Source organism: Tachyglossus aculeatus, chromosome 2 (genome assembly GCF_015852505.1).
Source record: "Tachyglossus aculeatus isolate mTacAcu1 chromosome 2, mTacAcu1.pri, whole genome shotgun sequence".
NCBI classification, from domain to species: domain Eukaryota; kingdom Metazoa; phylum Chordata; class Mammalia; order Monotremata; family Tachyglossidae; genus Tachyglossus; species Tachyglossus aculeatus.
Genome location: NC_052067.1, coordinates 62,146,968 through 62,173,368, shown reverse-complemented (window position 1 = coordinate 62,173,368; position 26,401 = coordinate 62,146,968). Strand labels below are relative to the sequence as shown.

The following is a 26,401-nucleotide window of genomic DNA, read 5'->3' as shown; positions in this document are numbered from 1 at the left end:
GAGTACCATGCAACAAAACTAGCAGACAAGATCCTTGCCCAGAAGGAGCTGACAGTCCAGTGGTGGCTTCCACGACAACCCTGGAGATTCTAGGACTGTGGTCAGGTTAAGAACAGTGCTTTGCACATAGTAAGCACTTAAAAATGCCATTATAAAAAAATAAAGAGGCCCTGGTCGCACTCATGAATGGGCTAAGTTTAAGCCCTATTATTAAATGAATCTTTACAAGAAAACTGTAAAAAATAATTTGCTCAATTTGGACCTTACCGTTTTCTCACTTTCCTGGAATGCAGGACTAATATACGTTTTTACATTGTTGGAAGGAATACCAGGAAAAATAAAAGCCCCCCAAGCCATGAAAATATTCTAGCTCACAAGAATGGAGAGCCATATAATAAATGGGGATCTCAGCCGATGGTCATATGCAAATGTATTTCCCCTTATATTCACTGAGCACCTACTGTGTGCACAGCACTGTATGAAACCCTTGGGAGAATTAGAAAATATGTTCCCACCCTCAAAGAGGTTATAATTTAATGGTGGAGCCAGACACTAAATTAAATTACAGCTAAGAGGAGGTAAGAAGAGTGTAAAGATATGTACATAAGTGCTGGGGCTTGTGTGAATGTGTGAAAGCTGAAGAGGCAGTTGGAGGAACATAAGGTAGAGAGATGATAAACTAATCAGGGAAGGTCTCCTGGAAGATGTGTGACTTCAGAAGGGTTTTGAAGACAGGGAGAGTAGTGGTCTGCTGGATCTCAATGGGGAAGGTATTCCAGGCAGAAGGGAGAGTGGGAGCAAGATGACAGAAAGGCATGCAGAAGGCGCACAGTGATGAGGATGAGGCATGTACGCTGGGGTGTAATGGAAGAGGAGCATCCATAATCAGGAGGGAGAAAGCTGATGGAGTACCTTAAAGCTGAGGGCCAGGAGTTCCTGTTGTATGTGCAGAGGAATGGGCAGCAACTGGAAGGTTTTGAGGAGTGGAGAGATGTGTGCTGAACTCTTTTAGAAAAATGATATGGGCACAAGGGTGAAGTATGGACTGGAGAGAAGTGAAAGTCAAGGTGGGATGTGATGAGTGCCTGAACCAGCAATGGTGGCTGTTTTGATGGAGAGGAAGATTTGGAGGTAGGTTGAAGGAGAGGGAGTAGTCAAGACTACCGGACTACTGGGAGGAAGGTGGTGGTGTCAATCGTGGAGGAGAGGATTTAGTAGTGAGGGTGGGGTCAGGTTTTAAACTTAATGAGCTTGCAGTGCCTGAGGAATATCCATGTAGAGATGTCTTGGAGGTAGAAGGAAATGCGAGATTGGAGATGAAGAGATGGGTCAGAACAGACAAAGTCGATTTGGGACTTAATCACATACAGGTGGTAGGTGAAGCCATGGGTATAGAAGAAGAGAGGGGTCAGGATAGGCAAAGTAGATTTGGGGCTCATTCATATACAGGTGGTAGGTACAGTTGGTAGAACTCATGGGAATAGATGAGTTCTCCAAAAGAGAGAGTGGAGCTTGAAAGAAATGGACGTAGAACTGAGTCTTGAGAAACACCGAGAGTTAGGGAAAGGAAGTGCCAGCAATAAAGCCTAAGAAGGATCGGCCCAAGGAGACCCAAGGTGAGAATGGTGTTAGAGGAGGCGAAATTCAATTGCGAACCATTCCCTTCTCCTGGAGACAGTGTCCAAGGCAGCTGAGAGGTCAAGAGGGATTACTAGGACAGATTTGAGTCCATTAGATTTGGCAAGGAGGAGGTTGTTTGTTGACCCTGGAGACAGTGATATGTAGTGAAGTGAGTGGAAACCAGACAGTAGAAGGGAAATGGAAGCAGCATGGGTATACACAAACCTATTGGAGGAGTTTGAACAGGAATAGGAGGAGGGAGAGGGAAATGGAGCCATAGCTGAATGGTGCAGAGGGGATCCAGAGAAGGGATTTTTTAAAAAAATTTTGGCTCAGGAAGATGTATGCATATTTGAAGACAGAGGGGAGTGAGCCAACAAAGTCATTAAAGATGTGGGTTTGGGAGAGAAAAAGAGTGGGGGCAAGTGGCTAGTTGCTATTTTTACAGATACTTCTAGTGGAAAAACCATGATATCATAGCTTGTAGGTTAGAAAGGGCTGTTGAATAGCTTCAGTGTTGTGGCAATCAGATCTATTCCTGCATCGTCTTCAGCAGATTCCTCCCTCCCCTGCTCCATTGTAATGGCTGTCAGGAACATAACCCCAGTGTGGGGCCGGATACATCTGAGGCATCATACAAGGTTTGAGTCACCATGCCAAAGCTGTCCTACTACATCATGAAACCCCAACAAAATTAGCCTCATACTTTCAGGCCTACAGGCAAATTGCATTCTCTTTCCCCTCAGTTCAGCATAGTGGACCTACCCCTAAGACAAGTTCCTTCATATCACTCAGTCCCTCCGTGGCCCACGCAGAGAGTTTAGGTTGTTCTTGACCTCTTGCACTACCCATACTACCACTAGGTGGAACACACACTGGACACCCACACATGAGACTTTAAAGCCAAGGGGAAGCAGAGTCACCTATCTTTATTACCACAGCTGTGTTTGGGCTCCAGCTCAGATGTGCTGCTCCACATCACAGGGCAGCTAGATCACCTGAACAGCATATTTGCTGAACTTACTCGAACAGTTCCATGAGGCAGAGATGAAAAGAGCCGTTGGTGTGGGTGGGTTAGTTTTTGAGATCCCTAGCTAATGAGTCACGGATGAACTTCAAAGTACGCTGGTATAAGAAAGTGTCCTTCTTCTGGGGCTTGCAGATATTGAGATGGTTTACCTCCACTGGGATCAGGTCTCCAATGCCCAAATCTGTTGAAAACAAAGAGCACGAGGAAGTCCCTAAAGTTAGGATGACAGCAAATCTTTGTAGTCCTATTATTTAGTAAAGTGCTTACTGGTCTTCTCCCTTCCGGAGAGCCTTATTTTCCAGCTCTTTGAGCATCAGGGTGGTTGTTTTCCTTGGTAACTTGACTAAAACATTTACTGGGCCCAGCTTTCACATCAGCTTCCATACACTATGGAAGTATTATTATTATTATTATTATGGGATTTAAGCACCTCCTAGGTGTCACATGCTGAGAAAGCAGTATGGCTTAGTGGATAACAGCTCGGGCCTGGAAGTCAAAAGGACCTGGTTCTATTCCCGGCTCCACTACTTGGCTGCTGTATGACCTTGGACAAGTCACTTCACTACTCTGTGCCTCAATTACCTCATCTGTAAAATGGGAATTAATTCCACAAATGGGGACAGGGACTGTCTCTAATCTGATTAGCTTGAATCTACTCCATCATTTAGTACAGTGCCCGGCAGAGAGTAAGTGCTTAAAAAATGCTGTTAAAAAAAGTTAAGAAATTCAGCGAATAAATACGTGAATTAATGTAAATTGAGAATATGACTAAGGTCTGAGGCCAGCAAGTGAATGGATATGGCCTAGGAAGGTTATGCGTAATCTCGCTCCTGGAGAAGGGGGTGCAAGAGAGCTTTGAAGAGGGGTAGAGTTGTGGCTTGGAAGAGCTGAAACTGGTGGAGTTCCAGGCAGGAGTGTGAACAAGGCAGAGGGAGATGCTGAGGAACGTAAAGTGCAAGCTGAGGTGTTGTAGAAAAAGAGGTCTTAGAAGTAGGAAGAAAGCGATGATAGAATGCTTTAAAGTCAGGAGCTTTGGCTGGATATAAAGAGGAATGGGGCACCACTGGAAATCTGAGGGGTAGAGAGATGGAAGCAGAATGAGGTTTCAGAAAATGAAGTATACATATGGTAGGGGTTGGATGAGAGGGAGACCAGCAAGGAGGCTGATGCAGTTAATCTAGTTGTGGTGTAATAATAATAATAATGATTATGATAGTTAAGTGCTTACTATGTGCCAGACACTGAATTAAGCACTGGGGTGGACACAAGCAAACTAGGTTGGACACAGTCCCTGTCCCATTTCGGGCTCACAGTCTCAATCACTATTTTTTAGATGATGTAACTGAGGCCCACAGAAGTGAAGTGACTTGCCCAGGATCACACAAAAGACAAGTAAGGGGTGGAACTGGAATTAGAACCCATGACCTTCTGACTCTCAGGCCCATGCTCTATACACTAGGCCAGATATGGTGAATGCCTGGCTGAACCAGGGTAGTGGTTCATTCTTTCATTCAACTGTATTTATTAAGCACTTAGTGTGTGCAGAGCACTGTACTAAGAACTTGGGGAACTACAACAGAAAAATAAACAGTGACATTCCCTGCCCACAACGAGGGAGGGAAGACAGATATCAATGCAAATAAATAAAATTACAGAATGGCTATTTGGAGGTAGAGGAAGGAGGTGCACTGGAAAATGCTGTGGAGGGAAAACTGGCAAGATTTAATGACAGACACAGCAGTCAACGGTTGCACGCTTCTAGGACAGGGAAGGTCATGTGCTTGCTCATCTGGGTCCTAGGTGTTTTAGGCTGATGAAACATATCGGAGGATGAGGAGTTCAGGTTTGGACACATTGAGTTTGAGGTGGCACACAGAGGTGATACGTGAAGTCATGGGAATAGATGTAGTGAAGTCCTGAGGGCGGAGCTGGTAAGGTAGAAGTGGAAGACCGTACTGGAGTGAGTACAAAGTGAGAAGAGTAGGAGACCAAGAATAGACCTTGGGAAGTTAATACCCACAGTTGGAAAAGCCAACATAAGGAAATGAAGCAGCATGGCCTTGTGGCTAGAGCACAGACTTGGGTTCTGATCCCGGCTTTATCATTAGTCTGCTGTGTGACCTTGGGCAAGTCACTTCAAGTCTCTGGGCCTCAGTTACCTCAGCTGTAAAATGGGGATTAATATGGTGAGCCCTAAGTGGGAGAGGGACTGTGTCCAATGTGATTATCCTGTGTCTACTGCAGTGCTTAGTATAGTTTTGCATGAAAATATCAAACTTTCATTCAATCATATTTAAGTGCTTATTATGTGCAGAACTCTGTACTGAGCACTTGGACAAGTACAATACAATAAACAGACACATTCCCTCCCCACAACGAGCTCACAGTCTAGAAGTCTAGATGATGACACACATCATCATCATCAATCGTATTTATTGAGCGCTTACTATGTGCAGAGCACTGTACTAAGCGCTTGGGAAGTACAAATTGGCAACATATAGAGACAGTCCCTACCGAACAGTGGGCTCACAGTCTTTACAGACATGTACATAAGTGCTGTGGGGCTGGGAGGAGAGAAGCATTGAGGGAGCAAGTCAGGGTGACACAGAAGGGAGTGAGAAAAGAGGAAAGGTGGGAGTTAGTCAGGGAAGGTCTCTTGGAGGAGATGTGCTTTCAATAAGGCTTTGAAGGGTGGAAGAGTAATCGTTTATCGGATCTGAGGAGGGAGGGAGTTCCAAGCCAGAGGCAGGACATGGGTGAGGGGTCGGCGGCGAGATAGGCGAGATCGAGGCATAATGAGATGGTTAGCATTAGAGGAGTGAAGTTTGAGGGCTGGGTCGTAGTAGAAGAGTAGCGAGGCGAGGTAGGAGGGGGCAAGGTGATGGAGTGCTTTAAAGCCAATGGTGATAAGTCTTTGTTAGATGCAGAGGTGGATGAGCACCTTTCCTTTCAACCACCACATTACATCTCCCCAACATCAGTTACCAATCTGTCATCCATTCTACCTCATTTTCTGTATTTCTATCTCCTCACCACCACCACTACTACTCCTACTGAAAGTGCTCCACAGTTGAAGGCTGGATCAATTAAAATAAAAATAACTTCACTGTCAAGTTGTCTTTGAGTTTTGTAGATGTAACTAGTACATTTTGACAGAACAAAATGAAGGGACTTTTAGCACTTTTATTACTCACAGCAATCACAGATGCCCAGGTCTCTTGCATCTCTCTCTTATTTGTGGTGCTTTTGCTGAGAGTAAAAGCTTCTCAGCTATATACAAGCAACTAAGAAATGCAGCGTGGAATCAAACTTATTGATTCATCTATGTGTGGCTGATAAAATTTGAGACAAACATTTCAATAGGTTAAGGCATGTTCCCCTGCCATTTCGAATCAAAGGAGAAAGAATGCAAAAATCACATCACATATTGGAGCTGAAGTCTTGTAAGGCTAAAGACCTGCCCACTTGGTGAGCAATTATTTCCTAAGACAAGGTGGCAACATGACTATCACTTTCCTTGTAAACGGCACATTCTGTTGCAGTAAATCACAATCTGAAGAGGGAGGGCAGGCTTCAGTGTATTTCAGTGGCTGCATGACAAAACCAGAAATTCTAGTTTTGATCATAAATTCTGCCTCACTGTAGCTAAATCAGTTTCATCTAGGAAACTGACCCCAAGAGGAATCAACCTGTCAGCAGGATGAGAGACCCAATATTAACAAGTTTTTTGTAGATTTACAGATGGAAAGTATCAGGTAAGTATCTCTGAGACGTTCATATGCTATTTCTTCGTGCAAACCATTCCTTACAGTAGCTGAGAAATTAGATGGAAAAATCCTCAACACTGAAGGCATAAATGTCAGCCATCATCAATTCTACATGAATCAGTATGTTACAAAAGAGCAACTACCTGCTGATTCCACTGGTACCACGTGCAGTTTAATCATGCTCCCGATGCGAGTGGGTAACGTCTCCACAAAATTTAACACTTGGAAGTTTCTGTCCTGAGCAAATGTCAGAAAGTCGTTGTGCAGTTTTTTCAGAGCAGGACAATCTGAAGGAATCCAAAAGAGTATACGTAGTAAGCAAGTCTCCCCTTTCTTGGTCAAGGTCACACACAGCCATCAGCATCCTTGAGGACAGGAATCATGTCTATCAACTCTATCGTACCATTTGTATTAAGTCATGGTATGTATTAAGCGCTTACAATAATAATAACTTAATTATGGTTCTTATTAAGTGCTTACTACATGCCAAGCCCTGTTCTAAGCGCTGGGGCAGATACAGGTAAGTCAGGTTGGACAGAGTCCCACATGGGGCTCAGACTCATCTCCATTTTACAGATGAGGTAATTGAGGCCCAGAGAAGTGAAGTGACTAGCCCAAGGTCACACAGCAGACAAGTAGCAGAGCCAGGATTAGAACCCAGGTCCTTCTGACTCCCAGGCCCGTGCTCTATCCACTAAGTGGGTGGGAGGGGCACCAAACTAACGGCTGGAAGAGAATACATAGGTAGGATTTAGACCCTATCCCTATCCTTCATGGGGCTCACAATCCAAGAGTTTGAGCGGGGAGGTAGGATTGGAGATGGACAGCAGGAGTGATGAAATGTTAAAACAAAACACAAACTGTACTCTCCCAAGTGCTCAGGCGAGTGCTCTGCCCACAGGGAGTGTTCAAATACCACAGATTGATTGATCATGACGGGCTCCACTGAGCAATACATGCTTCCTGCTCATGGCACAGCATCCACAACTACCAGCTGTGATGACCTTGTAGCACACATCAAAGCTGGCAGAAACTGAAGTAGCCAACACGACACAACGTAGCCACTGGATATTTTGGGCACTGAAGCATGTGGGCTGGGGCGAAGACAAGGAGATACACTGCAGAGTCTAATCCTCAAAGCATGATGGGACAGAAGCAGAGGTCAGTAAAGTTGTGTTTCCTTTAAGTGCTGACAAGTTGGTTTTTGCTATTTTTTAACAGACTACAGGCTACAGGACTAAAGTCTGCAGTAGAAAGGCTTGTGCTGTATGCAATGCTTTCAGGGTAGCAATCATAGGGGACAGGTGGTATAGGTTTGCTTGTACATTTCTAGGGTGGCAGGTGGCGCCCCCTTGGCCTCACCATCTCCCTCAGCACCGGCTGTCTCATTGCAAGGACAGGAATAGTGGTGAGCATCTATCTGCCCCTTGTTCTGCTGCTCTTTTGGTCGTGAGGCTTGGCCACCTGTGGTATAATGAACATACAGAGTCCTATAGCTTTTTCTATATATAGCAAGAGTAGCATGGCCTAGTGGAAAAAGTACAGGCCTGGAAGTCAGATGACCTCGGTTCTAATCCCAGCTCTGCCACTTGCTCGCTGTACGTCCTTGGGCAAGTCAATTCACTTCTCTGCTTCAGTTTCCTTGATTGTAAAATGGGGATGCGATACTGGTTCTCCCTACTACTTAGACTGTGAGCCCCATGTAGGTCAGGGTCTGTGTCTGACCTGATTTATTTGCAGCTATCCCAACACTTAGAACAGTGCTTGGCACACAGTATGTGCTTAACAAATACCATAATTATTTTCAATATTACATCTATATTAGATTTGTAATTATCTGCAGGTGATTAAATGCCTAAAGGAAAAGCCCTGAGTCATAGACTGAAGAAACTCTTAGAAACAACAAATTGAATCACAGTGTTTTCTCCATTCATTCACTCATTCAATCATATTTACTGAATGCTTACTGTGTGCACAGCCCTGTACTAAGCGCTTGGAAAGTACAGGTTGGCAAAACACAGAGACGGTCCCTACCCAACAACGGGCTCACAGTCTAGAAGGGGGAGACAGACAACAAAACAAAACATGTAGACAGGTGTCAATACCGTCAGAATAAATAGAATTATAGCTATATGCCAAAAACAATGTGTTCTCATAGAAATACTACATAGTAAAATGGGTTTTCTTCTAAAAATATAAACCTACCATTTTGAACTAGTTGGATATACCATAGCACTGGAGCAGGTCGACATGACTAGGCTAAGAATAATTATTCCAGAACACATACACTTTTGCATCTTAAATATACACCTGGGTTTGACTGTAAACTCCCTGAGAGCAAAGGATGCATTTCTGCTTCTGACAGCCTCCTAAACATTTGAGTTTGGTGCTTCACATGCAATAAACACTCAAATACTATTGATTAAACCTTCGAAATAAGATTGCCTATGTTGGCAACTCAAGTGCATTTATGTACATTTAATCTAACATACCATAGGCATTCTGGTTGATTCACAAGAAGTCAGTAAATCCCCTTTAGGGCCATTCATGCCACATATCAATTTAAATTTTGTCCCTTCCCAAAGGTAGGTGAACCATTTAATAGTCATCCATTAGACCACTGATTTGGGGGTCCTACGCAAAGCACACAACATATACAATAACCTCAAACTCAGGAGAGTTCAAGTTCCTTGAAGACTAAACATATACAAAAAAAAAAAAAAAAGAGGGAGGTGGCCCACTCTCCACCTAGGCCTAGTGCTAATCCAAACGATTCACTGACGGATTCAATCCTCGCTGAGGACATCACCTTTGCTGAGTTCTTTGACTTCAACCGAGGGAAAGAGAAGATAGCGAACATTGACCGAGTACTCAGCCAGCTGGGATCCATGGTGAGGGACACTGTAGAAAATGATTCCTCGTGTATTGTTTATGAGGGGGTTCATTTCGGGGTTCTTAGACGCTTCCACCAGCATCTTTTTGACTAGAAGTCCTGGCAACAAAGGAGAAAAAAAATCATGTCCTGTTTACAGCTCTGAAAACTAGGCTCTATCTTGTGGTTTTCAGTAGTTCTAGCCCTCCGTTCTGAAAAACATTGAGAGTAACTACACAGATGGCTTAGCTAGAAGTAACGTATTTCCTACCTGTATGGGGTGACTAAGCCAACTCTTTAAAATAAACATACAGTACATGTTTTCATCCATTGTATTTTCTGCTGTTTCACTTTGGGTAGTGAATATACCGATGGTGGCCCTTTTATTTTTTCCTCACGTTTTCTTTCCCTTACCTCTTCTGCTCTGCTCTTCCCCTTCTTATTTCTCCTGCCACTTAGTTATCGCCAACCAGTTTTTGTTCTCTCTTTGCATTCTCACTCCTGAGCTTCACCTCCTCCCCACATTCCCACAACCCTGTCTGCCATTGCTACCTCATCATTCCTTGCACTGACTACACATCTGTGTGCAAAGACTTCTAAGTCCTTGGGGAATTTAGGAATAAGTCCACAAGGGACTTTCAGTTTAACAGGTGCCAAGGTGGAGATGTTTCCCTGTGTTGCAGGAGTAGAAAGCTTATTGATAAACTCCCCAGCCGGTTTGTGTTTTTACTTTTTTTTTTAATGGAATTTGTTACGTACTTACTATGTGCCAGGCACTGCACTGAGAATGAGGGTAGATACAAACTAATCAGGTTGGACACAGTCCTTGTCCCAAATAGGGCACACAGTCTTATAACCCCATTTCACAGATAAGGGAACTGAGGCCCAGAGAAGGTAAGTGACTTCCCCAAGGTCATGCAGCAGACAAGTGTCAGAGCTGGGAATAGAGCTAGGTCCTTTTGACTCCCAGGCTCGTGCTTTATCCACTAGGCCATGCTGCTTCCCATGTTGTTACTGAGGTTCCCTCCTCAGCCCTGGATGCCCCAACTTTCCCCAAGCGCCACTGCCCATGCTCTTCCTGCCTCACTCAGTCCCAGAAAGGGACTAAGAGGGAACTCCTTGCCCCATCCCTGCTGCCAAAGACCACTGGTTGAGCCAGGGGCCAGGGTAATCAATGGCTTGTCTTGTCTTATGCTGTAGAGTCATCTCTGACCCATAGCAATGCCATGGACACATCTCTCCCAGAATGCACCACACACATCTGCAATTGTTCTGGTAAGTGTATCCATAGAGTTTTCTTGGTACAAATATGGAAGTGGTTTACCATCGCCTCCTTCAGCGCAGTAAACTTGAGTCTCTGCTCTCAACTCTCTCCCATGCTGCTGCTGCCCAGCCCAGGTGAGATTTGACTCCTCAAAAATCTCCAGTGGCTACCAATCAACCTGCGCACCAGGCAAAAACTCCTCACTCTTGGCTTCAAGGCTCTCTATCACCTCGCCCCCTCCTACCTCACCTCCCTTCTTTCCTTCTACAGCCCAGCCCGCGCCCTCCACTCTTCTGCCACTAACCTCTTCACTGTGCCTCGTTCTCGCCTGTCCCACCGTCGATCCCCGGCCTACGTCCTCCCCCTGGCCTGGAATGCCCTCCCTCCGCACATCCGCCAAGCTAGCTCTCTTCCTCCTTTCAAAGCCCTACTGAGAGCTCACCTCCTCCAAGAGGCCTTCCCAGACTGAGCCCCCCTTTTCCTCTCCTCCTCCCCATCCCCCCGCCGTACCTCCTTCCCCTCCCCACAGCACCTGTATATATGTTTGTACAGATTTATTACTCTATTCATTTTACTTGTACATATTTACTATTCTATTTATTTTATTTTGTTACTATGTTTTGTTTTGTTGTCTGTCTCCCCCTTCTAGACTGAGCCCGCTGTTGGGTACTTACCATCTCTATATGTTGCCAACTTGTACTTCCCAAGTGCTTAGTACAGTACTCTGCACACAGTAAGTGCTCAATAAATACGACTGAATGAATGAATGAATGACTTTCAGTAGATTGCCTTCCACTAGCTAGCCACTGCCTAAGCTAAGAATGGAATGGGCATGCCTCAGATTGACTGTCCCTCCTATAGTCGAGACTGGTAGAGTACTGGAAACTCTCCAGCTATCACCCTGAGAGTGGGAAATCAATTGCTATTGGAGTGTTATGGTGGGGATGAAGAGGGAAATTTCTCTCCAGAAATTTTGTATTTATCCATGCATCTAGCAGTACTTGGCACTTGGTCTTTAACAAATACTACTTTTACTATTCATTATTATTCAAGTTATTAGTGATAATGAGATAATTTTTATAATTAAAAATCTGCTTGACCAGAATATGCAAATGACAAATCTAGCTGTTGGCACTACATTAGTCAGTTTCCAAGCAAAATGTTGGGCAAGGTTAACTGTTGTGAAACCCTATCAAAAAGCCCAACCAGTTCATAATGACATCACCAGGCTTCCCTGAATGATGCCACTTCTAGCCTATTTACTCCCTAACCCTGATGCTGTTCTGGGCAGACCTGAGTTCCAACAAGTGGCAGTTGGGTCAGTAAGTCAACAATATTTATTGAGCACTTTCTCTGTGGAGAATACTGTACTAATCGCTTGGGAGAGTACAAAATAACAATATAATAGACATATTCCCTGCCCACAATGAGCTTAAGTCTAGAGGGGGAGACAGACATTAACATAAATAAATGTATTACAGATTCATTCATTCATTCAATCGTACTTATTGAGCGCTTACTGTGTGCAGAGCACTGTACTAGGCTCTTGGGAAGTACAAGTTGGCAACATATAGAGACGGTCCCTACCCAACAACAGGCTCACAGTCTAGAAGGGGGAGACAAATAACAAAATGAAACAAGTAGACAGGTGTCAATACCATCAGAATAAATAGAATTATACCTATATACACATCATTAATAAAATAAATAGAATAGTAAATATGTACAAGTAAAATGAATAGAGTAATAAATCTGTACAAACATACGGATGCTGTGGGGCGGGGAAGGAGTTAGGGTGGGGGGGGATGGGGAGGAGGAGAGGAAAAGGGGGGCTCAGTGTGGGAAGGCCTCTTGGAGGTAGTGAGCTCTCAGTAGGGCTTTGAAGGGAGGAAGAGACCTAGCTTGGCGGATGTGTGGAGGGAGGGCATTCCAGGCCAGGGGGAGGACGTGGGCCAGGGGTCGACGGTGGGACAGGCGAGAACGAGGTACAGTAAGGAGGTTAGTGGCAGAGGAGTGGAGGGTGCGGGCTGGGCTGTAGAAGGAGAGGAAGGGAGGTGAGGAAGGAGGGGGCTAGGTGATGGAGAGCCTTGAAGCCGAGAGTGAGGAGTTTTTGCTTGATGCGTAGGTTGACAGGCAGCCACTGGAGATGTACAGATGTATACATAAGTGCTGTAACAGAAGACATGTGTCAGAGCTGGGTTTAATGCTGAGGTCCCTTGACTCCCAGACCTGTATTATTTCCACTAGACACACTGCCTCCTTTAATAATAATAATAATAGCATTTATTAAGCACTTACTATGTGCAAAGCACTGTTCTAAGCGCTGGGGAGGTTACAAGGTGATCAGGTTGTCCCACGGGGGGCTCACAGTTAATCCCCATTTTACAGATGAGGGAACTGAGGCACAGAGAAGTTAAGTGACTTGCCCAAAGTCACACAGCTGGCAATTGGCGGAGTTGGGATTTGAACCCATGACCTCTGACTCCAAAGCTCGTGCTCTTTCCATTGAGCCACGCTGCTTCTCTAAACTCCCATTCTCTGCTACAATTTCCTAGAATATGCCTCAATTCTTACTTGAATTATTTAATGGTACATAAGGGGAAAGCCATTGAAATTATTTCAAGATATTGTATTCAGAAAGTAGACATACTGCACATGTCCAGCATCATTTGGGCACTATTTTTTTATGGTCTTTGTGAAGCCAGGCACTGCAGTAAGCCCTTGTGGTAGATAAAAGCTAATCAATTTGGACACAGTCCATGTGCCCTCTGAGGCTCACCATCTTAATTCCCATTTTGCAGATGAGGTAACTGAGGCACAGAGAAGTGAAGTGACTTGCCTGAGGTCACACAGCAGACCTGTATATATGTATATATGTTTGTACATATTTATTACTCTATTTATTTTACTTGTACATATCTATTCTATTTATTTTATTTTGTTAATATCATAATAATAATAATAATAATGACAGCATTTGTTAAGCACTTACTATGTGCAAAGCACTGTTCTAAGCGCTGGAGGGATACAAGGTGATTAGGTTGTCCCACGTGGGGCTCACAATCTTAATCCCCATTTGACAGATGAGGGAACTGGGGCTCAGAGAAGTTAAGTGACTTGCCCAAGGTCACACAGCTGACATATGGTGGAGCCGGGATTTGTTCTCTGTCTCCCCCTTCTAGACTGTGAGCCCACTGTTGGGTAGGGACCGTCTCTATATGTTGCCAACTTGTACATCCCAAGCGCTTAGTACAGTGCTCTGCAAACAGTAAGCGCTCAATAAATATGATTGATTGATTGATTGATTGACTGTAGGGCTATAGGTTGAGGGAGACAGGACAAATCCCCTGGCACTTTGGCAGCAGCTGTCAATTGAAAGTCCCAGAGTTCTCTAACACCAACCTATTCACTGTGCCTCACTCTCATTTCTCTCACCGTCAAATTTCTCATGTCACCTACTTCCTGCCTGGAGCTCCCTCCTCCTCCACATGTGACAGACCACCACATCTCCTCTAGGAAGTCTTCCCTGCCTAATCTCCCATCTTTGCCTATTTTCTCTTCCTTCTGGGAAACACAGGCACTTGAGTCCATACCCCTTAGCACTCAGGTACTCATCTTCCCCCTACCCTTCTAACACTCCTGAATAAGTCCTTACTTTTGGTTGACTCCTTTCCTGTAATTCGTTTTAATATCTGTCTCTCCCACTAGATTGTAAGCTCCTTGAGGGCAGGGATCATGCAGGGAACGTATCTGCCAATTCTCTTATAGTGTATTCTCTGAAGCTGTTAGTTCAGTGCTGTGCACACAGTAAACATTCACTGAATACAGTTGATTGGGGAGGTTCTCCCAAGTGCTCTGCATAGCACACAATAAAGACCACTGATCTACTGCCTCCCTGATTAATCTCAGTCATAAACCCACCCTAGGATGGCCTCACAAAATGGCTACTTGGAAAATTACTGTGAAAGAAACTAACTGTGCAGCTAGAAGTAAAAACACGCTTGAGCCTTCTCTCTGTTTAAAAATCAAAAATACCTCTGGATTTCACTACTCAATCCAGGTATTGCCCCCATCACCTGGCTCCTATTACTGTCCAAACCCTCTGAGCAGGCTGAATACACATATGGCCTCAAATTCTCTTCTTAATCCACTCCAATCTGATTTCCACTGGCCTCCATTTCATTCCCCTAAGATCATCCTCTTCAGGATCACCAATGAGTTTCTCTTGCCAAATGGACTTTAATCTACCTTTTGACCATTCAGAACACTCTCAAACGTAGGTTTTACTGACACAGTTCTCTCCTGGTTCTCTTCTGGTTTCTCTGGCTGCTTCTTCAGTCTCTTTCACTGGTTTCTCTTCTAATAATAATAGTGGCATTTATTAAGCGCTTACTATGTGCAAAGCACTGTTCTATGTGCTGGGGAGGTTACAAGGTGACCAGGTTGTCCCAAGGGGGGTTCACAGTCTTAATCCCCATTTTACAGATGAGGTAACTGAGGCACAGAAAAGTTAAGTGACTTGCCCAAAGTCACACAGCTGACAATTGATGAAGTCAGGATTTGAACCCATGACCTCTGACTCCAAAGCCCATGCTCTTTCCACTGAGCTACGCTGCTACCTCTCATTCCCTAGCTGTGCATATCCTTCTGGATATCTGACTCTTCTCCCTTCACCCTCATTACTTCAGGGAACTCCCATCCACTCCCATGGCTTCAGCTAATACCTCAATCAATCAATTTTATTTACTGAACGTTTACTGGGTGCAGAGTACTTTCCAAGCACTTGGAAAAGTGAAAAACAACAGACTAGGCTCGATGCAGATAACTTCCAAATCTCACTAGCCCCAGTCTCTCATTACCTCTGAAATTTCACATTCCCTCTTAATCCAGGGCATCTCCACATGAGTACCCTATCAGCACCTTAAGCTCAATATGTCCAAAACAGAAGTCCTGCTATTTCCCCACCAATACTAATCCTGTACTTTTTTTTTAATGGTATTTGTTAAGCACTTTCTATATGCCAGGCACTGTACTAAGCACTAGGGTAGATACAAGCTAATCCAGTTGGACACGGCCCATGGGGGGTTCGCAGTCTTGATTCCCACTTTACAGATGAGTTACCTGAGGGAAAAAGAGGTTAAGTGACTTGCCCCAGAGTAGACAAGTGACAGAGCTGGGATTAGAACCCAGTTCCTCTGTCTTCCAGGCCCAGGCTCTTTCCACTAGTCCTCAATGCTTCTACTTAACTTTTCCATCACAGTAAATAACATCACCATCCTCCCTACCTCTGAAGACTACAACCTTTACATCCCCCCTGATGCCCCTCTAGACTGCAGGGTCATTATGGGCAGGGAACATGCCTGCCAATTCTGTTGTGTTGTATTCTCCCAACAGCTTAGTCCAGTGCTGTGCACATGGTAAGAGCTCAGTAAACAGCACTGATTGATTCTTGCTTTTCTTTCAGCTGTCCTATTTAGTCTGTTGTTAAATACTGTCAGTTTTTTCTCCACAGCATTTCCCAAATCTGCCTCTTCACCTCCATCTTCCAAACAGCCACTTTTCCTAAGGGCAGGGATATCATGTCTTTGATCTCTGTTGTATTCTCCTAAGCCCTTAGTACAGGGATTACCCAGAAGGTGCTAGATACCTGGAATGGTAAATTATTACCATTATACCTTAAGGAATGTGTTCTGGCTCCTCTGCCAACTTCCCTACAATCAGCAACTTACTCCCCACCCAACCTCCCCCAGCTCCCCCAGCCCTGCAATTCTGGGCAGCAATGGCAGGGCACTCACCTCCCATACTGTGTGATATCCATATCACCGGCCTGTCCCCAACACCAGCAGCTTTGAGTTTGTTAAGAAGTTCGTTGCTTCTATAAGCAATGGACTTCCTGGAGAAAAATGAGGATAGGAAACACGATAAAGGACTACCTCCAAAATTCATGAAATTAGATCGCTTGCAACCACTCGTAGCTGTTGTCATGAACCCATTTTGACCATTTTAATGTTAAGCCAGGAAACTTGTTTTTTCTCCATCTCTTGATTTTGGATATTGCCCCCTCCCTAAGCTTTGACTTTGTGACACTACACACAAGTATTTACCTTTCTCAGCAGAGACCCAGGGCACCTCAAATTCCTCATCCAGGCACACAAACTGTTCGGGGAGAGAAAGGGCATTGAAGAAACTAAGTGCTCTCAGGCCAGGGGTTGCAGCGGTAGCTGTGGAGTGGGCAGGAAGAGTAAATGGAGAGAATGGAAAAGAGGAAAAGCATCAAGGCTTCCTCTCCCTTCTAAAGAAAGTACCGGTATCACCCCACCCATAGTTCCCTAGTGGCCTGCATAAAGGGGTCCAGGAACAAGCCAGGTTTCCTTTATTGTTTCTAAGGGATTCAGAGAGGAAAGGAATAGAACATATGCCACTTTCCAAATCGGGAGATTTGTCTGAAATTTCTCCCTTGACTTTAGAGGTCCACTGTTCATACTGCTCACTCTCTTGCCCCTAGGTCCACAGCTCTAGGATTTCGGGCCCGTCACTGTGTCTTTGCTGTTGGCGAAGCTTGGACACTTGGAGAAAGTGATGCCATGCATGGAACAACAGTAGGGGCCCAGAGGTCTTGGTGGTGCTGGGTATATGCAGAGTCTTGAATACAAGGGACCTGTGGGAAACAGTGGCCTAGTGAATAGAGCCACGGTCCTAGGAGTCAGAAGGACCTGGGTTCTAATCTTGGCTCTGCCACTTGTCTACTGTTTGACCTTGGGCAAGTCACTTCACTTCTCTGTCTCAACTGTTACCTCCTCTGTAAAATGGGAATTAAGACTGTGAGCCCCATTTGGGACAAGGACTGTGTCCAACCTGATTAACTTGTATCTACCCCAGCGCTTAGTATAGTACCTGGCACATAGTAAGCACTTAAAAAATACCATTTTAAAAAAGCAGATGTTCAGGTGATTCTACCCACAAATCTGGCAGGCCAAGTAGAAAGAGCTTGGCCTTCCAACTTCTGGAGCACACACAGAGATGTCTGTTGAGGACACTCAAGATTTATGTTTGGGATATGGATACTTCTGATTGCAAGGGAACTAATTAGTACAGCAGGCTCCTGATACTGTAGAGCCATTTGCTTAAATAGGGCTTTCTTCAAGCATTTTCAAGGCCCGAGCTCCCAGGCAGCTATGGCCTTAAAGAATTTGGCTTCCCACAGGCCTGAATGTAAAGACTACAGCTTCAAAAGAGCAAGACAGAGCATGCTATAAACAACCTTAAAATTGCATACCAGCAGCTGGGTCAGGCATGAGCAACTGATAAACCAGTCACAGCTCTCAACCCTCTGAAGCAGAGGAGGAAATAACACCTTTAGAAGTTTCCAATACGACACTGCTTGACACCTGAATTTCAAGATGAAATTGATTCTGAATCTAGTCTGGCTGGCTACATTTGCCAAACTACAAAGAGGACATTCTCAGAAGGGCAGTATCCTCACCACTTCCCATCCAGCCCATGCTATACCAGGATGTACGTTTTCCAGTCGCTTTTTCATTATCCAGTCCTTGTCAATAGCCAACCCTTGGAGACACTCTAATGCCTCTCTGGTTTGAATTATGCTGTTTTCATCTACATTATCTTTTTGTTGGATTTTTATTGGAAAAAGTTGCCCTGTACCCTTTTTTCATCATTTTATTGAGGGTCACCTTAAATTTTACCTCACCAGATACAGTGTGTACCAAGCCCAAGTTCAAAATGTCAGAAAGAGTAAGTACTCATATTTTTTTTAACTTTACTGAAAAAATGGCTTAAAAAACCCAAAGGAGGTATCATATAAAAGTGACATTTGGTATTTTAATCCATTCTTTCCACTAACAGATCTGTTTCAGATAAAGAGTATGAGGATTCAGCATCGGAACCCCCAGGGCTTACTGAAGGTTTTCAAAATGAAGAGGCTAGAATTGTTTCTCTACTGCTCTAGAAGGTAAAGAATCATCCTCATTTACCCTGTTTCCTTATCTATGGTCTACTCATCCTTCTCTTTCCTCCCCAGCTTACCTGTGGTTCTCAACAGGGCATTTTGCCTTCCAATCACTCAGCTGGGTATCGTATTCCACAGATATAATCCGAAGAGCAGGGCAGTCTGTAGCTAGCCATGTCTAAACGAAATACAATGTGACAAAAAAATCAGATATGAATGTTCACTGCATTAATTGCTTCCCAAGCATCAATCTCAAAGGTAGCATTTCTTGCTGTATTTGATATCTCTTTGAAGAAGTCAAATAAAGCCTGATGATCAGAGTGGAAAAGCAGAGCCCTCTTGCACAAAATGTACCAGATCCCAGTATGTATGGAGACCGATAACCTCTTTATCAACAGTATCACCAAAGTTTTACTAGTGTAAGCACTACAGAATGAATACAGTGAAGAAGCAGCAGCATGGACTTGTGGATAGATCATGGGTGTGGGAGTCAGAAGAACCTGGGTTCTAATTCTGACTATGCCACCCACCAGTGGTGTGACCTTAGGTAAGCTGTTTTAACTTCTATGTACTTCAGTTATTTCATCTGTAAAATGGGGATTAAGACTGTGAGCCCCATGTGGGACATGGACTGTGTCCAAACTGATTAGCTTGTATCTTCCCCAGCACTTAGTACAGTGCCTGGCACATAACAAGCACTTAACAAATACCATTTAAAAAACTACAGGGTCCTTTCTGCTGGGAAACTATGGCTTCATTTTCTGAAACCAGGCTAAATCTGCAGAACAACCAAATTAACCTTATGGTGGTGAAATAATCAAATTACAAAATAAAATGGGATTTCCACATTTTCCAGGAGGCAACGGGGCTTAGACGTTAGCAATTAGCTAGGAATTAAAAAATCTGGGTATTAGCCTAAGTCCTACAGCTGACTTTTTCCTCTGGGAAGTCACAGTGACTCAGTTTCCTCCCATCACTCCAATGAGGAAAAGGCTGCACCTTCCCACATTTCAGTTCTGGCACACTCGGTACGCTGGACTAGGGAAGAGAGAACACAGAGGCCCAAGATCCAGGCTATAAGTCCGGTTCATGGTGCAAAACCAACTATGTCTTCACTAATTACTAAGACGATGGGGAATCTTACTCCTGGAAAATAGAGAAATCAGAAACATTTGGCATGCACATCCTCCAAATGTTATGAATCTGGATTATAACTAGACATTTGCTAGACAGAGTTACTCTCTTTTCCCTCAAGGACAGGGTCAGTAACCTATGGGTCCTGAACCATATCTGACAATTCTTGGAACCAAAAGTGGTTCTCGAGGCCAGGGAGAAGGCATGAGGCATTTATGACTGCTGCCGAGGAAGCTCTGCCTGCAAGGGAGGGGAAGCCTAGAGGGAGGAGACCCCCCAAGAGAAACAAGGGGAGCCAGTAGTGCTTGCAATAACCCTGAGTCATTTTGGCAGGCCAGATAAGAGGCAGGAGCCGGCCCCCAAGAAACCCACCCACAGCCTAGTTCCCACTTCCTTCAGCAGTCACGATTGCCCAAAGTTTGCCTTGCAAGGATGCCAATGGACAGCAGGTTTCTACCTCTCTCTCCTCCGCTTCCTTCCCACGGGCCCAGGGTTGCATGGGGTTTCCTCAGGGATCTGGGGTTTTCCCTGTGTAGCAGCAGCTCGAGGAGGAGCTGAGTCTCATCGCAGCCAGCTGTGGTGCCATTGTCCTGGAGGAGCCAATCCCTGTGCTGTTTTGTTGCTGCTCCTCTGAGAGTGGAAGGAGTGTGGCTGCTGGGAGCTAGGGCAGGGGGCCGAAGGATGGGGCCTGGGGGACATGGGGAACTCCCATCATAGACACACTCAATCCTAGGACCAGAGAGGCGGCATTTTTTTTTAATGGTATTTGTTAAGTGCTTAACATGTGCTAGGCACTGCATTGAGCACTAAGGCAGAGATAAGCTAATCAGTTTGGACACAGTCCATGTCCAAGCCCAGTCCAAGAGAAGAAGCGTGGCGCAGTGGAAAGAGCTCGGGCTTTGGAGTCAGAGGTCTTGGGTTCAAATCCCAGCTCCACCAATTGTCAGCTGTGTGACTTTGGGCAAGTCACTTCACTTCTCTGGGCCTCACTTACCTCATCTGTAAAATGGGGATTAAGACTGTGAGCACCCCCATGGGACAACCTGATCACCTTGTAACCTCCCCAGCTCTTAGTACAGTGCTTTGCACATAGTAAGCACTTAATAAATGCCATCATTATTATTATTATTATGTCCCAAACGGGGCTCAATCTATTGTATTTATTGAGCACTTACCGTGTGCAAGCACTGTGCTAAGCACTTGGAAGAGTAAAATTTGACAATATAACAGACACATTTCCAGCCCACAATGAGCTCTCAGTCTAGAAGGGAAGACAAATGTTAATGTAAATAAATAAATCACAGATATGTGCATAAAGGCTGTGGGGCTGAGAGAGGGGATGAATAAAGGGAGCAAGTCAGGGCAATGCAGAAGGGAGTGGAAGAAAAGGAAAAAAGGGCTTAGTCAGGAAAGGCCTCTTGGAGGAGATGTGCCTTCATTAAGACTTTGAAGAAGGGGAGAGTAATTGTCTGTCGGATATGAAGAAGGAGGGGGTTCCATGCCAGAGGCAGGACGTGGGTGAGAGGTCAGTAGCAAGATAGATGAGATCGAGTTACAGTGAGAAGATCAGCATCATAAGAACGAAGTGTGCGGGCTGGGTTGTAGTCGGAGAGTAGCTAGGTGAGGTAGGAGGGGGCAAGGCTCACAGTCTTAATCCCCAATTTACAATGAGGTAACTGAGGCTCAGAGAGGTGAAGTGACTTGCCCAAGGTCACACTGCAGATAAGGGGCAGAACCAGTGTTAGAACCAGGTCCTTCTGACTCCCGGGACCCTGCTCTATACCCTATGCCACACCACTTCTCCAATGAAGGTATTAACCCTTCTCTCCTACACATAATCCCCTCACTTCCTCTTGCCTTCGTGGGGAGCTGCAAGGGAGCCTCTGGCTAGGAAGGTGGCTCGGGGCCACCAAGTGAATGGGGTGAGACTGTAAGGGTCTTTGTTTGTCTTGCTCCAAGGCTACAGACAGTCTGATTTGCAGGCTGCTCCTGCCAGCTGGGTCACCCCTGACTGAGCTCAGGGCTGCACAGGCTCTGTGGAACCTCGGGATTAGGGAGGTGCAGGGACAAGGTTCAGGAGCGGGAATGGGGTTAGGAACAAGGTATTTAAAAATGATGCAGATGTCTCATTAATAATTACGGTACTTGTATGACTGTATCCGATATGACTGACTTCTATCTACCCCAGCAGAACAGTGCTTGGCACATAGTAAGAGCTTAATAATAATAACTGTGGTACTTATTAAGCACTTACTAAGTGCCACGTGTTGTATTAAGCATTGGGGTGGATACAAGCAAATCAGGTAGGACACAGTTCCTGTCCCACTTGGGGCTCCCACTCTTAATTCCCATTTTACAGATGAGGTAACTGAGGCCCAGAAGTGAAGTGACTTGCCCAAGGTCACAGAGCAGACATGTGGTGGAGCCAGGATTAAAACCCAGGTCCTTCTGACTCTCAGGCCTGTGCTCTATCCATTAAGTTATGTTGCTTCTCATTAGAAAGTGGCAGGGCAAGTACAGGATTAAGTTTCATCATTCCACAATTACCCTTCTACAATGAAGTGAGTTACATTAAGGAGTGTTTAAAAGGTGTGGTGAGCTCTCTGTGTCAGAACTACTCAAGAGTTTCATCTTGTTCTCTGTTTCACAAAAAGGTTGCTGACCCCCATCTGAGGATACTTACACCAGGTATGTGACTTTTTTCCTGTTGAGTGACAAAATGTGATCCCTGCCCTAACTTTTAACTCCAGCCTTGCCCCTTCGACATTTTCCCACTGGTTCTGCAGATTTAGGTCTTTCCTAGCCCCTGCTCTCCCCATGTTCCAAACGTATCAGTCCCTCAATGGTATTTAGTGAATGTTTAACTTTGTGCAGAACACTGTACTAAGCACATGGGAGAATACAATGCAACAGAATTGGCGGACACATTCCCTGCCCTCATTGAGGAGCATCATGGCCTAGTGGATAGAGCACAGGCCTGGAAGTCAGAAGGAACTGGATTATAGTCCCAGCTCTGCCACTTGTCTGCTGTATGAATTTGGGGAAGTCACTTCACTTCTCCAGGCCTCAGTTACCTCATCTGTAAAATGGGGATTAAGACTGTGAACCCCATGTGAGACAGGGACTGTGTCCAACCTGATTATATCTACACCAGTGCTTGTAGTACAGTGCCTGCCACATTGTATGCATTTACATACCACAAAAAAACCCAGCTCCCACTGACCCCCTGTATCACCACCTATATCCTAAATTATTTTTGTAACTTTCATCTATTTTTCTACAGTTCTAATGTAGAAGCAGGGATCATACCCCAGAAAACCCACTCACAGCTTGGCTCCCACCTCCCTCAGCAGTCACAATTGCCCAAATATTTTGTCTTGCAAAGATGCCAACAGGCAGCAGGATTCTTTCTCTCCCTCCTCCACTTCCTTCCCTTTCTCCTTCCCATGGGCCTTGTACACGTCTTGTACTCGGGCACTGATCAACTACATTCGATCAACATTCAATCAAATTTGATTAGTCTCATGGAAATTGCAAATTCCATCCAAATGGGATACGTGGTAAAACATACCAAGGGCCCAGGGCCAAAACAAAAAAGTATGGGAGAAAAGGGCCCATGGAGGCCACTGCCTTCAGCTCAGCCCTTTTGGACCCATGGTCCTTGTCCCTTCAGGCCACAGAAGCAGGGGGCTGGGACTTGACAAGGGTAATCAGGTGGCTGTGGAAGAGGTGGAAAGAGATTCAAAAGCTCTCCCCAACCCCCACCTTCATCTAGTCCTCCCCATTAGTGGTAGAAGAAGATATGGGGGTTAGGGAGGAGCCTCCAGCCCCCACAGTTTTGCACCCAAAGGCCCACTGAGTGTGGGAGGAGCTAGGGGACAACAGAAGCAGTGGCGGTGAGACCCGCTGCTTAGGAATCACACACCAAAAGTTGTAAAAATTGATGCAGGAATAGAATGAGGAAGAGGAGGGATGCAGGGGCGAGCCCACATGAAGGCCCAGGAAACACATAGGAGTGATAAGGGCTGGGACCCTTCTAGAAAATTTACTAAAGGAAAGGACAGGACTTCATTCAGCTCAAGAAGTGATTTCCCCCTGGTTGATATGGAGCCCTATATATTGACCCTCCTTTCCTCTGTGGTGTTCATAGAATGCTTTTCTTTTTTGTGTGGTATTTGTTAAGCATTTACTATGTACCAAGCACTATTCTAACTTCTGGGTGAAAAACAAACTAATCAGGTTGGACACAGTCTTTGTCCCACATGGGGCTCATAGTCTTAATCCCCATTTTACAGGTGAGGTAACTGAGGCCCAAGGAAGTGAAGTGACTTACCCAAGGTCACACAGCAGACAAGTGGCGGAGCCGGGATTAGAACCCATATCCGACTCCTGGGCCCGTGCTCTATCCAGAAGGCCACACTAACTCTCTGCTTCAAGGGTCTATAGGAAATTGGCTTGTTCTCCTTACCTTAGGCCAACATTGTGTATAGCCCTCTTTTTCCTCTGATATTTTTTCATTCTGTGATTGATCACTGTCCTGTTGACGCCAAGTTTTGAATGCTGCTCCCAAAAGGCCATGAATAAAGAGGACATCTGCTTTAATAGGCTGACTAATAGGAGAAAGAGTTTAAGAAAAAGCAAAATATATATTACTTAATTGCACCATTTAAAAAACAATTAATTCATTCAATCATATTCACTGAGCGCTTATTGTGTGTAGAGCACTGTATGAAGCACTTCGGAGAGTATACTAAAACAATAAACAGACTATGTTTATTGCGATCTATGTTGCACTTTATTCTCCTTATATTTATATATAACCCCATTCAGTCAAATTTGATTAGTCTGAGGGAAATCACAAATTCTATCAAAATGGGATATGGGAAAGAACATCCAAAGGGCCTGGAGCCAAAACAAAAAGCATGGGAGAAAACGGCCAGGTATATGGATTGATTAATGTTGGCATAGCTTGACCAATTTAAAAATTACCACTAGTCAGGTGATTTCTGATCTACTAACATCTGTTGGCTTTCCAGCCCCACCTGGATTCACTACCAATGCTTCTTTGCCTTAGTGGAAACAATGATATACTGAACTCTGGTCTCTTAACCAAACTCATCTCCCTTGTGCCACTCTCCCTCTTGCACCCCTCCAACCCCAGCCCTGAATCAATTCGTCTGATCCTGTGCTTATGCAGCTGAGAACTAAGGGAATCCAGGTCAACATCTGTCAACTCCACATTCCTCCTGATCTGTTATAACTCAGCTCTCTCTTCGGTTTGGCAATATTCTCTACCACACTGAATTCCACACCCAAAGTCATCTTTGTTTACTCTAAACCTTTAACTTTCAATCTCCCCTCCTCCTGTCTCTCCCCACACCAGGCCATACTTCATTCTGCGGCCTGGATCACTTTTCTAAAAAAGCATTCAGTGCTTGTCACCCCACTTCTCAAAAACCTCCAGTAGTTGCTCATCCACCTCCGTATCTAGCAGAAAAACTCCTTGCCATCAGCTCTGAAACACTGTATTAGCTCGGTATCTCCTACCTTACCTGGAAGATTTCCTACTACAAACTAGCCAGCATGCTTCACTCCTCCAATGCCAACCTACTCGCTAAACCTCAATCTGGTCTGTCTTGATGTAGATCCCTTGCCCGCGTCCTCCTCTGATTTGGAACTCCCTCCTCCTTCCTAACAAGAGACCACCACTCTCCCGACCTTCGAAGCCATACTAAAATCACACCTCCACCAAGAGACCTTCCCCAATTAAGCCCTCTTTTCCCCTACTCCCTCTCCCTTCTGTGTTGCTTATACTTGGATCTGACCCTTTAAACACTTAATAATCATCCCACCCTCAGTCCACAGCACTTGCATACATATTCATGACTCATTTTAATGTCTGTCTCCCTCTGTAAGCTTCCTGTCAGCAGGGAACGTGTCTACCAACTCTCCTATATGGCATTCTCCCAAGCACTTATTACAGTGCTCTGAACAAGGTAAATTCTCAATCCCTGCTCTTCTTGCTATGGTCAACTCTGTAGAGCAACTCATCTTTTACCTCACTAGCAATGAACAGTTCAGGTGGCCAGGCACCCACTCGTTTCCGCTTTTTCTGTTTGTCACCATCCTGCTGTTCCTGGCCTGACCTGGACACCAGGAAACTCACAGAGGGTAGAGCTCCAGCATGTGAGAAACCATCTTAATAATCAATCAATAATACTTAGTGAGCACTTATGTGCAGAGTACCATGCTAAGTGCTTGAGAGAGTATGACAGAGTTGGCAGACGTGTTCCCTGCCCACAATGAACAACAAACAATAATTATAATAACAATAATAGAAATAATAATAATAATAAGTACCAGCATGGTCTACTGAAAAGACTATAGGCCTGGCAGTCAGAAAACCTGGGTTCTAATCCCAACTCTGCCACTTTCCTGCTGTGTGACCTTGAGGAAGTCATTTATCTTATTTTGTGCCTCAGTTTCCTCATCTGTAATATGGAGACTCTACCTGTTCTCCCTTCTTAAGCAGTGAGCCCCTTGTTGGACAACAGTGTTCCATATGTTTACTTTGTGCAGTACTTAGTACAGTGTCTGGCACAAAGTACGCGATTAACGAATGGCACATCTTCACAACTTTTATAATGCTAGGAATCTGCATTCTCTAAAGGCCCATATCCTCCCTGGCCCTATTCTCTGCTCCGTTTCTGTTCTCCTCTCTTGCTGTTACCCCAAACCACTCATCCCT

At 44.9% G+C, this 26,401-nt stretch overlaps 1 protein-coding gene across 2 annotated transcripts in view; it reads right to left on the bottom strand.

The window, feature by feature from the left end:
• Positions 1 to 26,401, bottom strand: part of SERAC1 (serine active site containing 1) — a 66,381-nt gene continuing 39,980 nt past the window's right edge. For both annotated transcript variants that reach the window (XM_038765721.1, XM_038765729.1), the window contains 6 exons: positions 24,122 to 24,263; positions 18,597 to 18,697; positions 16,349 to 16,446; positions 9,227 to 9,409; positions 6,561 to 6,704; positions 1 to 2,831 (listed from right to left, as the gene is read on the bottom strand). In XM_038765721.1, the coding sequence (XP_038621649.1) occupies positions 2,695 to 2,831; positions 6,561 to 6,704; positions 9,227 to 9,409; positions 16,349 to 16,446; positions 18,597 to 18,697; positions 24,122 to 24,263 (805 nt within the window). In that variant the 3' untranslated portion in view covers positions 1 to 2,694. The remainder of the gene's footprint in view (positions 2,832 to 6,560; positions 6,705 to 9,226; positions 9,410 to 16,348; positions 16,447 to 18,596; positions 18,698 to 24,121; positions 24,264 to 26,401) is intronic.